The sequence below is a fragment of the Bos indicus x Bos taurus genome, chromosome 11 (assembly GCF_003369695.1).
Source record: "Bos indicus x Bos taurus breed Angus x Brahman F1 hybrid chromosome 11, Bos_hybrid_MaternalHap_v2.0, whole genome shotgun sequence".
In the NCBI taxonomy this organism is placed as follows: domain Eukaryota; kingdom Metazoa; phylum Chordata; class Mammalia; order Artiodactyla; family Bovidae; genus Bos; species Bos indicus x Bos taurus.
In genome coordinates this window covers 85,629,951-85,644,105 of record NC_040086.1, presented here as the reverse complement: position 1 = coordinate 85,644,105, position 14,155 = coordinate 85,629,951, and the positions used below count along the sequence as shown (strand labels likewise).

General features: G+C 35.7%; 2 protein-coding genes across 8 annotated transcripts in view; one reads left to right on the top strand and one right to left on the bottom strand.

The window, feature by feature from the left end:
- Positions 1-14,155, bottom strand: part of ROCK2 (Rho associated coiled-coil containing protein kinase 2) — a 129,570-nt gene that overhangs the window by 69,429 nt on the left and 45,986 nt on the right. For all 7 annotated transcript variants that reach the window (XM_027556064.1, XM_027556065.1, XM_027556066.1 and 4 more), the window contains exons 3-4: positions 13,806-13,906; positions 1,909-2,046 (exon numbers count right to left, since the gene is read on the bottom strand). In XM_027556064.1, the coding sequence (XP_027411865.1) occupies positions 1,909-2,046; positions 13,806-13,906 (239 nt within the window). The remainder of the gene's footprint in view (positions 1-1,908; positions 2,047-13,805; positions 13,907-14,155) is intronic.
- On the top strand, positions 6,840-7,310 carry LOC113901560 (histone H4-like). The gene has a single exon (XM_027556073.1). The coding sequence runs from the start codon at positions 6,855-6,857 to the stop codon at positions 7,263-7,265; it is 411 nt and encodes a 136-aa protein (XP_027411874.1). The 5' UTR covers positions 6,840-6,854; the 3' UTR covers positions 7,266-7,310.

Below are 14,155 nucleotides of genomic sequence, written 5' to 3'. Positions count from 1 at the left end.
CCTCTTGATGAAAGTGAAAGTGGAGAGTGAAAAAGTTGGCTTAAAGCTCAACATTCAGAAAACGAAGATCATGGCATCCGGTCCCATCACATCATGGGAAATAGACGGGGAAACAGTAGAAACAGTGTCAGACTTTATTTTTCTGGGCTCCAAAATCACTGCAGATGGTTTTTGCAGCCATGAAATTAAAAGACGCTTACTCCTTGGAAGGAAAGTTATGACCAACCTAGGCAGCATATTCAAAAGCAAGGACATTACTTTGCCAACAAAGGTTCGTCTAGTCAAGGCTATGGTTTTTCCTGTGGTCATGTATGGATGTGAGAGTTGGACTGTGAAGAAGGCTGAGCGCCGAAGAATTGATGCTTTTGAACTGTGGTGTTGGAGAAGACTCTTGAGAGTCCCTTGGACTGCAAGGAGATTCAACCAGTCCATTCTAAAGGAGATTAGTCCTGGGTGTTCTTTGGAAGGAATGATGCTAAAGCTGAAACTCCAATACTTTGGCCACCTTGTGCGAAGAATTGACTCATTAGAAAAGACTCTGATGCTGGGAGGGATTGCGGGCAGGAAGAGAAGGGGACGACGGAGGATGAGATGGCTGGATGGCATCCCCGACTTGATGGACATCAGTCTGGGTGAACTCCAGGAGTTGGTGATGGACAGGGAGGCCTGGCGTGCTGCAATTCATGGGGTTGCAAAGAGTCGGACACAACTGAGTGACTGAACTGAACTGAATGACTGACTGTATAACTCCATAAATACACTGAAATTACTGAAAACTAACTAAATAAATAGAAATAAGTCAGTTATTTTGACAAGTTTTCCCAAAAGTCACACATTTCATACATATAAATATGATGGTACATGAAATGTGCTTTACCAGAGATAAACAAATGATAACCAGGATTATAATCTATTACTTTTTCAACTGTGCCATGTTTCACTATTGATATGCTTCCACAAATTCATTAACTATCTCAGTAGACAGTTTTTATAGGTCTACTCTGCAGAATTAAAGATCAAAGATATAAATTTACAAAATGAAACTAGAACTGGCAATTAATCTGTTACTATGAAAGCAATTTAAAACTAAAAGTGGATTAATACTTTGCTACCATCACTTCTTAATCAAATAGATTACCATGATTTGCTACAAAAAATTTACTATTAACTAAACATATCAGGAATTTCTAGCTACTGGCTAGATTTAAAAAATAAAGTGAGGAGAAAGGGTGAAACTCAACACCACACAAAAAAAGCAATGGTAGTGAGTTTTTAAAATCCACGGTCATCAAGGAAGCAAATTTTTTATCTCCAAATAGCCTTCCACAAACATGGTATCAAACTTGTGGATCATTTAAGCATACTGAACATGCTCTGATATATATCTAAGTTTACTCATGACATCTGACCAAAAATGTCTGCAGAATTAGCTATTAGCACACACAAAAAAATTTAGAAAACCAAAGCTAGTGAGGAATATAACTGAAAAAAGGCAAAATAAACTTACTTCACAGTCAAGGACTGAAAGAGAATTTTCAAAAATTTTAATGTTGAATTTTTTCTCCTTTTCAAGATAAACTAATTATTGTTCCTATCATATAATCATACAAATCATGAGAAAGAGTAAGTGGGGGACAATGGCATACTGGTAACTCAATTCTTTAAAAAGGAATTTAAAAAGACAAAGTTGCAAGTAATACTTGTTTCTATACAGTTTACGTCATATCTATCATGTGTAAATGACATACTGCTTTAGAAGATTAAACAAGTGTAATGAATCAGATCTTATTAAAAATAACTACACTGTCATGTGAATGAGATATAGGACTTTCAGAATGCAAAATCAATTCTAACTTATAAGCACTTATAAAAAAGGAAAATAAACATATAAAAAGTTCATCTGCTTACCTGAACCACCCAGGGACTGTTGGCAAAGGCCATAATATCTCTTTCCTCCCAGAAAAAAGCAGAATCTGATCTTTTTATCATTTCAAACTTACTAAGAAGCTTCATAGCATAAACTTTCTGTGATGCCTTATGACGAACCTGTTGATTTTTAACACAAGAATAATACTTTAATTTTATGAGAAAATGGTGAACAATAGATCATACTATAATGCTATTCTTCAATACTTAATTAACAACAACAACAAAAAATGCCCCTTAGCTAACAAAATGGAAAAACATAACATTTTTAATGAGAGGAGAAAATTCCCAACAGCCTAAATTTTTTCATGAAATATACTATACCTTTAAATGCTAAACTCACTATAAAACTACCTCATTTCATCTAAATAAAACCGAATTCATGAAGCTTCATTCCTTCATATTAAGCTAATCAATTTAAAGAATAAGACATTGTTAAATGAAAAAATTGTAAAATATGTACATGTATCCATCACAATTTGAACATAAGAACCTAATAAATTTAGATACCAAGGGTTATTTGTGATTTTCTTAAGTCATCCTTACTTCTTTTTAGGTATCTTATTTAAAAGGTTATTATTTTTTTTTTTTTAAAAGGGGGAGAACCACCAATAATATGGTTATTTGATCAGTTCTTACCTTTTTCATTAGACTGCTAATTCCATAAGGGCAAGGACAACGTCTATTTTTGACCATCATTTTAATCCTAGAATATAACATAGCAAACTCTACCACAGAACCAATAAATATTTAATGAATGTTTATAATAGTTGACATCTATTAGATAATCGATAATAAATAGTTAACTACTAACATTTACATTTGAATTACCTAATAGGATGTCCAAAACCGAACTCCACATCTTCACCCCTCAATTTATTCCTCCCATAGTTTCTATTTCAGTAAATGGCATATTCATTCTCCTAACTGCTCTGGCTAAAAACCTCTGGCTCCTATTTTTCTCATACAGCTAATAAAGCTCATCAGCAAATCACATCAGTCCTACCTTCAGTCTCAGAAACCAACCATTTCTAACTATCTCCACTGATACCACTCTGGTCTGACAGTTTTTGCAGGAATACCTTGTTTTACTGCACTTTGATTTACTGTACTTTGTATGTATTACATCATTTTTTTTTTACAGACTGAAGGTTTGTGGCAACACTGTGTTGAGCAAATCTGCTGGTGCCATTTTTCCAATAGCATTTGCTCAGTTCATGTCTCTGTGTCATATTTTGGTAATTCCCACAATATTTCAGACTTTCTCACTGTATTATATTTGTTGCAGTGATCTGGGATCAGCAGTTGTTCTGGGGTGCCACAAACCATGCTCATATAAGACAGTAAACTTAAATGCTGTGTGTGCTCAGACTGTTCCACTGACCTACTATTCCCCTCTTTCCCTCACGTTGGGCCTCCTTATTCTCTGAGACACAACAATATTGAAAGTAAGCCAATTAATAATACTACAATGGCCTGTGGGTGCTCAGATGAAGGGAAGGGTTGTGCATCTCTCATTTTCAAGCAAAAGCTAGAAAGGATTAGGCTCAGTAAGATAGGCACGATGAAAGCTGGGGCAGGTTGAAAGCTAGGCCTCCTGCACCAGTGAACCAAGCTGTAAATGCAAAGAAAAAGTTCTTGAAGGAAATTAAAAGTGCTACTCCAGTGAACACATAAATGATAAGAAAGCAAAACAACCTTATTGTTGATATGGATGAAGTTTTGGTGGTCTGAATAAAAGATCAAACCAGCAGCAACATTCCCATAAACCAAAGCCTAATCCAGAGCAAGGCTCTAACTGTCTTCAGTTCTGTGAAGGCTGAGAGAGATAAGGAAGCTATAGAAGAGATGTCGGAAGATAGCAGAAGTTGGCTGCCCATGAACTTTCCTCATAGTATCAAAGAGCAGGGTGACACAGCAAGTGCTAATGTAGGAGCTGCTGCAAGTTATCCAAAGGATCTAGCTGAGATAACCATTCCAAAAATTCCAGAGCCTGTAAGAATTATGCCAAATCTACTGATGGTGCTCTAAAAATGGAACAACAAAATCTAGATGTCAGCATATCTGCTGACAACATGGTTTACTGAATATTTTAAGCCCACTGGTGAGATCTATGCTCAAAGATTCCTTTCAAATTATTACTGTTCATTAACAATGTACCTGGTCACCTGAGAGCTCTGATGGAGATGTACGATGATACTAATGTTATTTTCATTCCTGATAACACAACATCCATTCTGCAGCCATGGATCAAAGAGTTATTTCAACTTTCAAGTTTTACTATTTAAGAAAAACATTTTGTAAGGCTATAGCTGCCATAGATAGTGATTTAGCTAATGGATCCAGGCAAAGTCAACTAAAAACCTGGAAAGCATTCACCACTCTAGATGCCATGAAGAACATTTGTGATTCATGGGAAGAAGTCAAAATATCAACACTATCAGGAGTTCAGAAGAAGTTAATTCCAACCCTCACTGCTGACTTTGAGGAGTTCAAGACTCAGTGAAGGAAGTAACTGCAGATGTGGTGGAAATAACCTCATTGTTCTCTACCCGAGAACTCAATTTGTTTTCTTTTAAGAAGACATCATAACTTGCAATTTTTGCTTCCTTGTATTGTCTGAGTCCCATATTAGAATGTAAGCTCAACAAAGGTAGGGATTATTCAAAGAGGAAATACCAATGGTATACCAGAGAGCAACTGCTATGCAGCTGATAAAACAGGGACACCAGATGTTAAACAGTATTACAGAGCCATTCAATTTCTAGCCAAAAAAAGACAGCGAAGAAACCCTGATATTTCCTGGGCATCCAGACAAGACATCTCAGGAGAAAGAACGATGCTCTAAAGCAAGGCCTAGTCTAGCACCACCTAACAAAGTTTTATAATACCAAACCTAAAAGATCAAAAAGGGAGTAGAGTTTGGAGTTACAGTCCTTAAAAGGACTTGGGAACAACTTGGTCTTTAAACACATCTACATTTACAAAGTAAAAAACTAAGGCTCCAAAGTTAAAAGGTTATCAACAAGTAACTGGACAGCTTATTAAAATGAAAACCAACACTTGTCAAAGAAAAATAAAATCCAGAGTCTCTATCATATATCCAAAAGGACCAGTACATAATTTAAAAATTACTTGAAAGGCAAAAAGAAAAACATGACTCATCATCAAGAAAAAAGCAGTCAACAGAAAACAGCCCCAAAAGACACTGGATTTATCTAACAAACTCATTAAATATCTCTTTCAAATCTGCTCAAAAGCCTAAAAGAAAGTATGCTAAAGGAAAAGAGGAAAAAATAGTTTCAATGAAAGAACAGAAGGAAAAACCAACAGAAAAATGGAAACTATTAAAAAAAAAAAAGAACCAATTGGAAAGTCTATAACTGAACAATAACTAAAATGGAAAATTCTTTGGGTGGGCTTAACCGAGACTGGAGATAAAAGGATATTCAGTATGTGAGGGAGGTTCAAGAGGGAAGGGATAGCCTTTGGCTGATTCATGTTGATGTATGGCAGGAACCAACAATATGGTAAAGCAACTGTCTTCCAATTAAAAATAGGTAAATTTTTTAAAAAAGAAGAACATTCAGTGAACCTAAACACAAATCAATCTGAAGAATAAAGAGAAAAATGAATAAATGAAAATGTATATAGACTTAGGGGCCTATGAGACAATTTTAAAGTCTAAAGTATGTGCAAAAAAAAAAATAAATAAAGTATGTGCAAATATAAATGGGCTAAACATACAATTCATAGGTAGAAATTATCAATTAATTAAAAAGCAGCATTGGGGGTACATTGGTGAGCATAGTTGGCTTCCAGAATTAATTAAAAAGCAAAACATAGCCTTATATATTTTAAATATAACATCAAACATGTTAAAAAGAAAAAGAAAAGGATAAACCATGCAAACAGCAAGGATAAGAAAGTAGAACAATATTAATAATAGACAAAATAGACAAGGTCAAGAGATAAAGAGGATAATTCAGAAAAAAAGAAGTATAATTCATCAGGAAGACATTAAAAATTCTAAATATGCTTGCATCTAATAAATGAGCTTAAAACTTCATGAAGCAAAAATTGACAGAACTAAAGAAAGAAGCAGGCAAATCCTAATTTCAGCTGGAAATTTTAACATCCCTTTTCAGTACTTCATACAACAAATAAATAAAACCAATATGGATCGAAAGAAAATACAGCCCAGGATAAAAACTGCTCAATCATATTATAATTACAAAGGTTTTTATATCAATGGGTTATATCACTCTTAAAGTATTTTGACATAAGTTTACATGAAAAGAATCCTATATGCAAAGGGCCAAATAAATTATGATGAGGGTCATAGATTATATCCGTTTTCTATATCAAACTATTAACCTGAAATAACAATTCCTTCTATTTGTATGGTGCTATGCCTTTTACAGAATGATGGAAATAAATACACGGGAAAGCAATACGAAAACATGACTGCGAGAGTGTGGGATTAGGGAATGAACGATCCTAGTCCATTCCCTTCCCCAGAAGACAGACAAGATTTTTACTTAGCAAATTATAGCAAAGCAAATGCTCATGCCAGCAAAGCTTTTAATAAAAGTTCCTTTTTTTTAGTTTATGTTACTAAAAAGAGACAGCTAAGGTACTCTCTCTTCTGTACTTATGACATTCTTCAAACGTTCACTTATTCTAAGAGCAAATTAGATTTTGAATGTTGCTTAACTTCATTAGAGAAAGCAATCATATAACAGTAATAACCAATTAATTTATACCCTAATATTATTTATGCCTGATCCAGACCATGACAAGAGTTTTAAGAATCATGCTATAAAGAACAGGAATGCCAAAGAATGTTCAGACTACTACACAATTACGCTCATTTCACAAGCTACCAAGGTAATGCTCAAAATCCTTTAAGCAGGCTTCAACAGCACATGAACCAAGAACTTCCAGATGTACAAGCTGGATTTAGAAAAGGAAGAGGAACCAAAGATAAAACTGCCAGTTGCTGTTGGTTTACTTTTCGTGAAACCATGTCTGGACGCGGCAAAGGCGGCAAAGGTCTGGGGAAAGGCGGCGCTAAGCGCCACCGTAAGGTTCTGCGCGACAACATCCAGGGCATCACTAAACCTGCTATCCGCCGCCTGGCTCGTCGTGGTGGTGTGAAGCGCATCTCTGGGCTCATCTACGAAGAGACCCGCGGGGTCCTGAAAGTGTTTCTGGAGAACGTGATCCGGGACGCGGTCACCTACACCGAGCATGCCAAGCGGAAGGCGGTCACCGCTATGGACGTGGTCTACGCTCTCAAGCGCCAGGGCCGTACTCTCTACGGCTTTGGCGGTTAAGCTTTCCAGTTTGCTCTCAGGAGCTTGATTTCAACCAAAGGCCCTTTTCAGGGCCATAAAAAAAATAAAAATTAAAAAAAAAAAAAAAAAACTGCCAGCATCCATTGGATCATAAAAAAAGCAAGATAATTCCAGAAAAACATCTGCTTCACTGACTACACTAAAACCTTTGACTTGTGGATCACAACAAACTAGAAAATTCTTAGAGATGAGAATACCAGACCACCTTACCTGCATCCAGAGAAACTTCAATGCAGGTCAAGAAGCAACAACAACAGGACATGGAACAATAGATTGGTTCCAAATTGGGAAAGGAGTATGTCAAGGTTATATACAGTCACCCTGCTTATTTAAATTATATGCAGAGTGCATCATGAGAAATGCTGGGCTGGATGAAGCACAAGCTGGAATCAAGATGGCTGGGAAAAATATCAATAATCTCAGATATGCAGATGACACCACCCTAATGTCAGAAAGCAAAGAGGAACTAAATAGCCTCTCGATGAAGATGAAAGAGGAGAGTGAAAAAGTTGGCTTAAAACTCAACATTCAGAAAACTAAGATCATGGCATCCAGTCCCATCACTTCATGACAAATAGATGGGGAAAAAAATGGAAATAGGGACAGACTTTATTTTCTCGGGTTCCAAAATCACTACAGACAGTGACTCCAGTCATGAAATTAAAAGACGCTTGCCCCTTAGAAGAAAAGCTATGACAAACCTAGACAGCATATTATAAAGCAGAGACATCATCTTGCCAACAAAGGTCCATCTAGTCCAAGCTATGGTTTCTCCAGTAGTCATGTACGGATGTGAGAACTGAACCATGATGAAGGCTGAGCACCAAAGAACTGATGCTTTTGAACTGTGGTGCTGGAGAAGACTCTTGAGAGTGCCTTGGACAGCAAGGAGATCAAACCAGTCAATCTTAAAGGAAATCAACCGTGAATATTCACTGGAAGGAGTGATAAGGAAGCTGAAGCTCCAATTCTTTGGCCACCTGATGCAAAGAGCCGACTCACTGGAAAAGACCTGATGCTGGGAAAGATTGAGGGCAGGAGGAGAAGAGGGCAGAGGATGAGATGGTTGGATGGCATCATTGACTCAATGGGTATGAGTTTGAGCAGAGATTGTGAAGGACAGGGAATCTGAAGTGCTGCAATCCATCGGGTCATAAACAGTCGGACACAACTGAGTGACTGAACAACAACAATGAACAGAAACTAAAAGATATTTGTTAGCTACTAGGAAATAGTTAAACATTTATTTATGCTTAATCTTTTATATATGAATTAATTAAACAAACAAAAAGAAACCTAGAAGAAGGAGCCATTCATTCAAATAAACAAGAACACAGGCATAAGATGATTTTCTGAACATGTGAAAAATACTTGTTGACTTCACTCTTGGTGATTATGCAAAACTGTTTCCCTTTCTATGCTTCCAAAATGCTTATGATAATCTAATATCATAATTAGTAGTATATATGTCTGTTTCATAAGTTCCTTTAAGAACAGAATACAGACTTTCATTTGTGAGGCTGCCAAGTGGTTAGCACAATGTTGAATTATCCAATTCAACAAATTTAACAAAATTATAGCTATATGAGGCTTCTGTGATAGTTCAGTTGAGAAAGAATCCACCTGCAATGCAGGAGACCCTGGTTTGATTCCTGGGTCGGGAAGATCACCTGGAGAAGGGATAGGCTACCCACTCCAGTATTGTTGGGCTTCCCTTGTGGCTCAGCTGGTAAAGAATCTGCCTGCAATGAGAGAGACCTGGGTTCGATCCCTGGGTTGGGAAGATCTCCTGGAGAAGGGAAATACTACCCACTCCAATAATGTAATATCTAATAATCTAATATCATAATTAGTCATGTATATGTCTGCTTCATAAGTTCCTTTAAGAACAGAATACAAACTTTCATTCGTGAGGCTTCCAAGTGGTTAGCACAATGTTGGAATTATCCAATTCAACAAATTTAACAAAATTATAGCTATATAAGATCTATAAAACTTTTAGTAAATAAAGAAAACTTGGTTAGACACTAGTTAATGAGGCCTGAATTTCATCTAAGGACACTTTAGGACACTTTACAGGCTCACAGCACATGAGACAGAAACCACTGGCTTGTAGACTTTGACTTGATCTACAGGACAAACATTAAGCGGCTATAGTTGTATTCATGCCAAATGTCTGCCTCATACCTTAAAATACATTGGTACTAGTATTACAAAGTACTACAATAAAGCATTGTTATTTTAGGAAAGCTGGTTTCCACTGACCTTCCTTGTGAGGATATCTCCTTCTGAATGATTCTATTATAATCTCCCTTAGCAACTGTGTACATTCCCCTTTGTTCTCTAGCTTTCTCCTTTATTCCATATGGATGGATAAACAGTCAGATACACTGGTGATTCATTATCGCACTGTACAGAGAGTACTGCTTAAAAGCATGGACACAGATGTCAACAAACCTGGGCAAAACTCCCAGCTATTTATGAACGATGTGGCCAACTCACTTAACCTCTCTAAAGTTCGGTGAATTCATCTACTTAAGAATCTCACAGAATTGTTGCAAAGATAAAATAAGATAATGAATATAAACACTTAGCACACAGAACATAGTCCACAAAAATGTTAACTAATTCCACCATAGCCAAATGGAACTCAGTTCATTCTATTATGAAGCTTTACATGTCTCCCCTATGTCACTAATCTATGGTTACCTAAAGGACAAAAATGTCGCTTTTCTTCCAATATTTCTATTTGTTAGTGAAAAGAATACTATATTCCTTGTTTCTAATTTTAAAAGTAGATAAGTGCAATGACTATATAAATAGAGGAAAAAAAAGTTAAAAAATAAGATAACAAGGGTCAAAACAGTTAACAGTTTTATTTCGGCTGATGGAATTCTGAGAGATTTTTATTTTCTTATATTTATGTTTTCCATAGCTAATATACACTTTTTAAAAAAACTTTAAGTAGATGAAGCATTCTTAAGTGTAGCTAGAGACATGCTTGGAAAAATCCTAAAATAGACCTTGAGGTCCTAGAACACTTATAGACAAAAACTTTTGAAAATCATTCTCACCAAAATTTCCCATTTGAGGCTTTAAAATTTATTTCTAATGTAAAACTTAGATTTTTTTTTACAGTAAGACTCAATGCATCTATTTGACAGATCTGGAATAGTTATTCTGTGCCACTGAGGTTTCCATTGTAGATGGAAGGAGGGAGATAATTTTAACAAATCAGAAATAACCTTCTAACTAGAGAGGAGACTGTTTTATTCCCAAAGAGGACTAAAAAATCTGTCAAGTATTAGAGAATCATTTCCCATATGCTCTTTCTTTCTGGTTGGTTCCACATTAAAAGTTTAGTTTAAAATCATTTAAATTAAAAGCAAGTCAGTAGGAGATTTAAAAAAAAAAAATCCTCATCTCATATCAGCCTTGAGTGTACAGAGTGAACAGCATAATGGAAAATAAGAGTATAAAAGATTAATTGATGCCTTCAAAGAGAGCCTAAATAGCCAGGATGAACACTTCCTGCTTCATTCAGTAGATAAGGGAGCTATAAAATACCAAGATATGTACAATGAATACATTTTAGAAGCATCAATTTAGTATCAGTTCATATTAGACAGATCTATACTCCCTATTTTTCATATATCTCATCATGGAGAAGTGGGGAAATAAAGAAAACAGAATGAAGCAAAACATGTATGTTAGAAAAGCCCTACAGTTGATTCTATTATACCCAAGTTGGGGGAGAGAGTGGTATGTGAAAATACAACGATATGAAATATGGGGAAAACAGTCTGCCAAAGAGTCACAAGGGGTCAGCTGAGCTTAGGTGGCATGAATTTGCAGAAGATTTAATAAGCATAGTCTTGGTATTTTCTCCATCAGCACTTCCCAATCCAAAATCAATAGTACAACAGTGAAACTATTAGCAGAAGTAAAAAACAAAGCAGGAACAAAGCAGGCCCTAATACTTGACAAAGTATCTTGGAGAAAGGTGAATATTCCCCAAAAGTGGAGAGACTATAGAGAAATATTATGAGCAGGACTTACCGAAAAATTAAATATAAGAAATAAGGGGAAGAGAAATCAATAATGACCCCAATTTTGGGGTATGAGCACCAACTGGGTTGATGCTAAAGCCATTTATTTATTAAGATGGGAAAGTAAGAGAAGGAACAGATTTGGTGAGGAAGAGCAAAGCTAGACAAGGAATCAAGGATTCTAATTCACATTTTAGATGTCTGTGATACATCTTAATGGAGAAGTCACAATAATGACAACAGCTGATATTTACTGGATATCTACAATGTGCCAGGTCCATGATAAGTACCACATATGTATAATATAATTTAGTACTCACAAAAAAATCTTATAAAAGTCCTATTATTAGTGCCACTCAAAGATAAATGAAAGCTCTGATGACAGGAATCCTATGTACCATAGAATTGAAACAAAAGTGGATGACCTTGACTCTTTTTTCCACAGTACCAGAGTACTTTCTGCAAAAATATCTATTAAAATTGAACATTAAACTATCTTAATTATAAAAACATGCTTTGTTAAGCCAATATGTGAAATGAGTAGGGCTTCCCTGATGGTTCAGTGGTAAAGAATCTGCCTGCCAATGCAGAGGACATGGGTTCGATCCCTGATCCGGGAAAGATTTCACATGTCAGAGCACCTAAGCCCATGCACCGCAACTACTGAGCCTGTGCTCTCTAGAGCCTGGGAATCAAGCCCTAGAGCCCATGCTCCACAATAAAAGAAGCCACCAAAATGAGAAGCCAGAGGACTGCCCCTAGAAAGTAGCTCCTGCTCACCACAACTAGAGAAAAGGCCACAGAGCAACAAAGACCCAGAACAGCCAAAAATAAACAAACTTTTAAAAAGAAATGAGTATAGGAGTCTTTAAAAGGAACTTAACTGCTTTCCAGGAAGGCTCCAATTTTATCCTATTGCTTTCTCTAATGAAGTTAAGCAACATTCAAAATCTAATTTGCTCTTAGAATAAGTGAACGTTTGAAGAATGTCATAAGTACAGAAGAGAGAGTACCTTAGCTGTCTCTTTTTAGTAACATAAACTAAAACTGTAACATAAACTGTATTATCTTAGAAATTTATTAAAGAAGTCCAAACTTTACTATTTTGGGTACCCATATCACCAATGGTTTTTGCCTTGTTTACATTCAAGAATAATCATTCTTCAATATACTGTTTAGCAATCTATTCCTTGAATTCTTCATATCCAAGTACAGGTAATTATTCTGGTTAAGTTTCATTTATTCTATTTGGCTAATTATCTCCCCAGTTGATGATTTCTGGGGTTTGGCTCATCTTCTAAAATCATCCTCATACTCCAGTTTTAACTCATCTACAAAGTTATTCAACCTGTCACTACTGCCTCAATATAAGTCATTAATAAAATGTTTAATAGGACAGGAAAGAATTCTAAAAACTGTCCTTGGGGATCTGTGTCCAAGGAACCATTCATGCCTTCAACAGTTATTAACTTTAGTTTTAAAGCTCTCTATCCATATGCTTATTCATTGATACTTCTCCACATATTCACAAGTATGTCAAACTTTTCAAATATCTTACAGATATATACTACATCTATTGCACTATCTTGATCTACAAATTCAATAAGCCTCTCAAAGACACAAGGAATAAAAGAAAAAGACACAGGTTACTCTGTCATGACTTATTCCTAGAGAAACCTATGCTAGCACACAGTTTTTCTCGGTGCTCCATCAAGGAGAATAAGGCACTGTTAAGTTAAAAAAAGAATTTGACTCTTATAGTTTAACTATAAGAAAAAGAGAAGTTCCATATTCAGGTGATGAAAAAAGAAAATATTACATTACTGTTCCTCATATAATAATATAAATAAAATGTCTGAAATGTCTGCAAACATTTGTAAGTATTTCTAAGTGCTATCATTTTGCCCTGCAAAGGCAAATTTTACATTTTCTTTCAAATATTAAAATGCCTTTGTTGGGTTTTTCATATTAAATTCAGTTAATTAGGCAGAGATATTATGAATCTGAACATAATAAAAACACAGTAGTTTTGAAAGAATATTAACTGCTAAGCAGATCATGTGTGAAGCCAACTTGGCCTTATTCTAAATCCCAGTGTTTTAGAGCTGTACAATAGCTGGTATTTAGAGTATAATTATCTCCTTTCACGGAGAAGGAAATGGCGACCCACTCCAGTGTTCTCGCCTGGAGAATCCCATGGATGGAGAAGCCTGGTGGGCTGCAGTCCATGGGGTCACACAGAGTCGGACACGACTGAAGCGACTTAGCAGCAGCAGCAGCAGCAGCAGCAGCATCTCCTTTCATGGATGAAGATACTGATGCACTTAAGAGATGAAATGATGAAACTCATAAAGCTAATTTTCTGACATGGTTGGACACAAAAATAAGATTCACTCTAGGGCCACTGACAAATGTTTCACAAAATCATGTCATCAAAACAAATAATAAAAAGAACAAAACAAATTCTTACCAACTGGACTTCACCAAAAGCACCTCTTCCGATAACTTTTACAACATCGTAGTCTTCTGCCTTCATCTGTAAACCTCTAATTTTTTTCACAATTTTCTCATCTACAATAAAAAGATCACCATAACATCAATCACCATATTTATAAACAACATTTTAAAATAATTACCATACTGTTAAACAAATTTGTATTTCAAAGACTGGGTTTAGTTTTCAGCTAAATCTATCAGTTTTTAAATGCTGTTGTTAAAAGTCTAAGACACATAAACTTTACGTTGAAGGATGAAAACTCTATGGCTTAACACGTATAAGATTACCAAAAAAGCAGTAATTAAGCAATGCTGTTTCTGAGT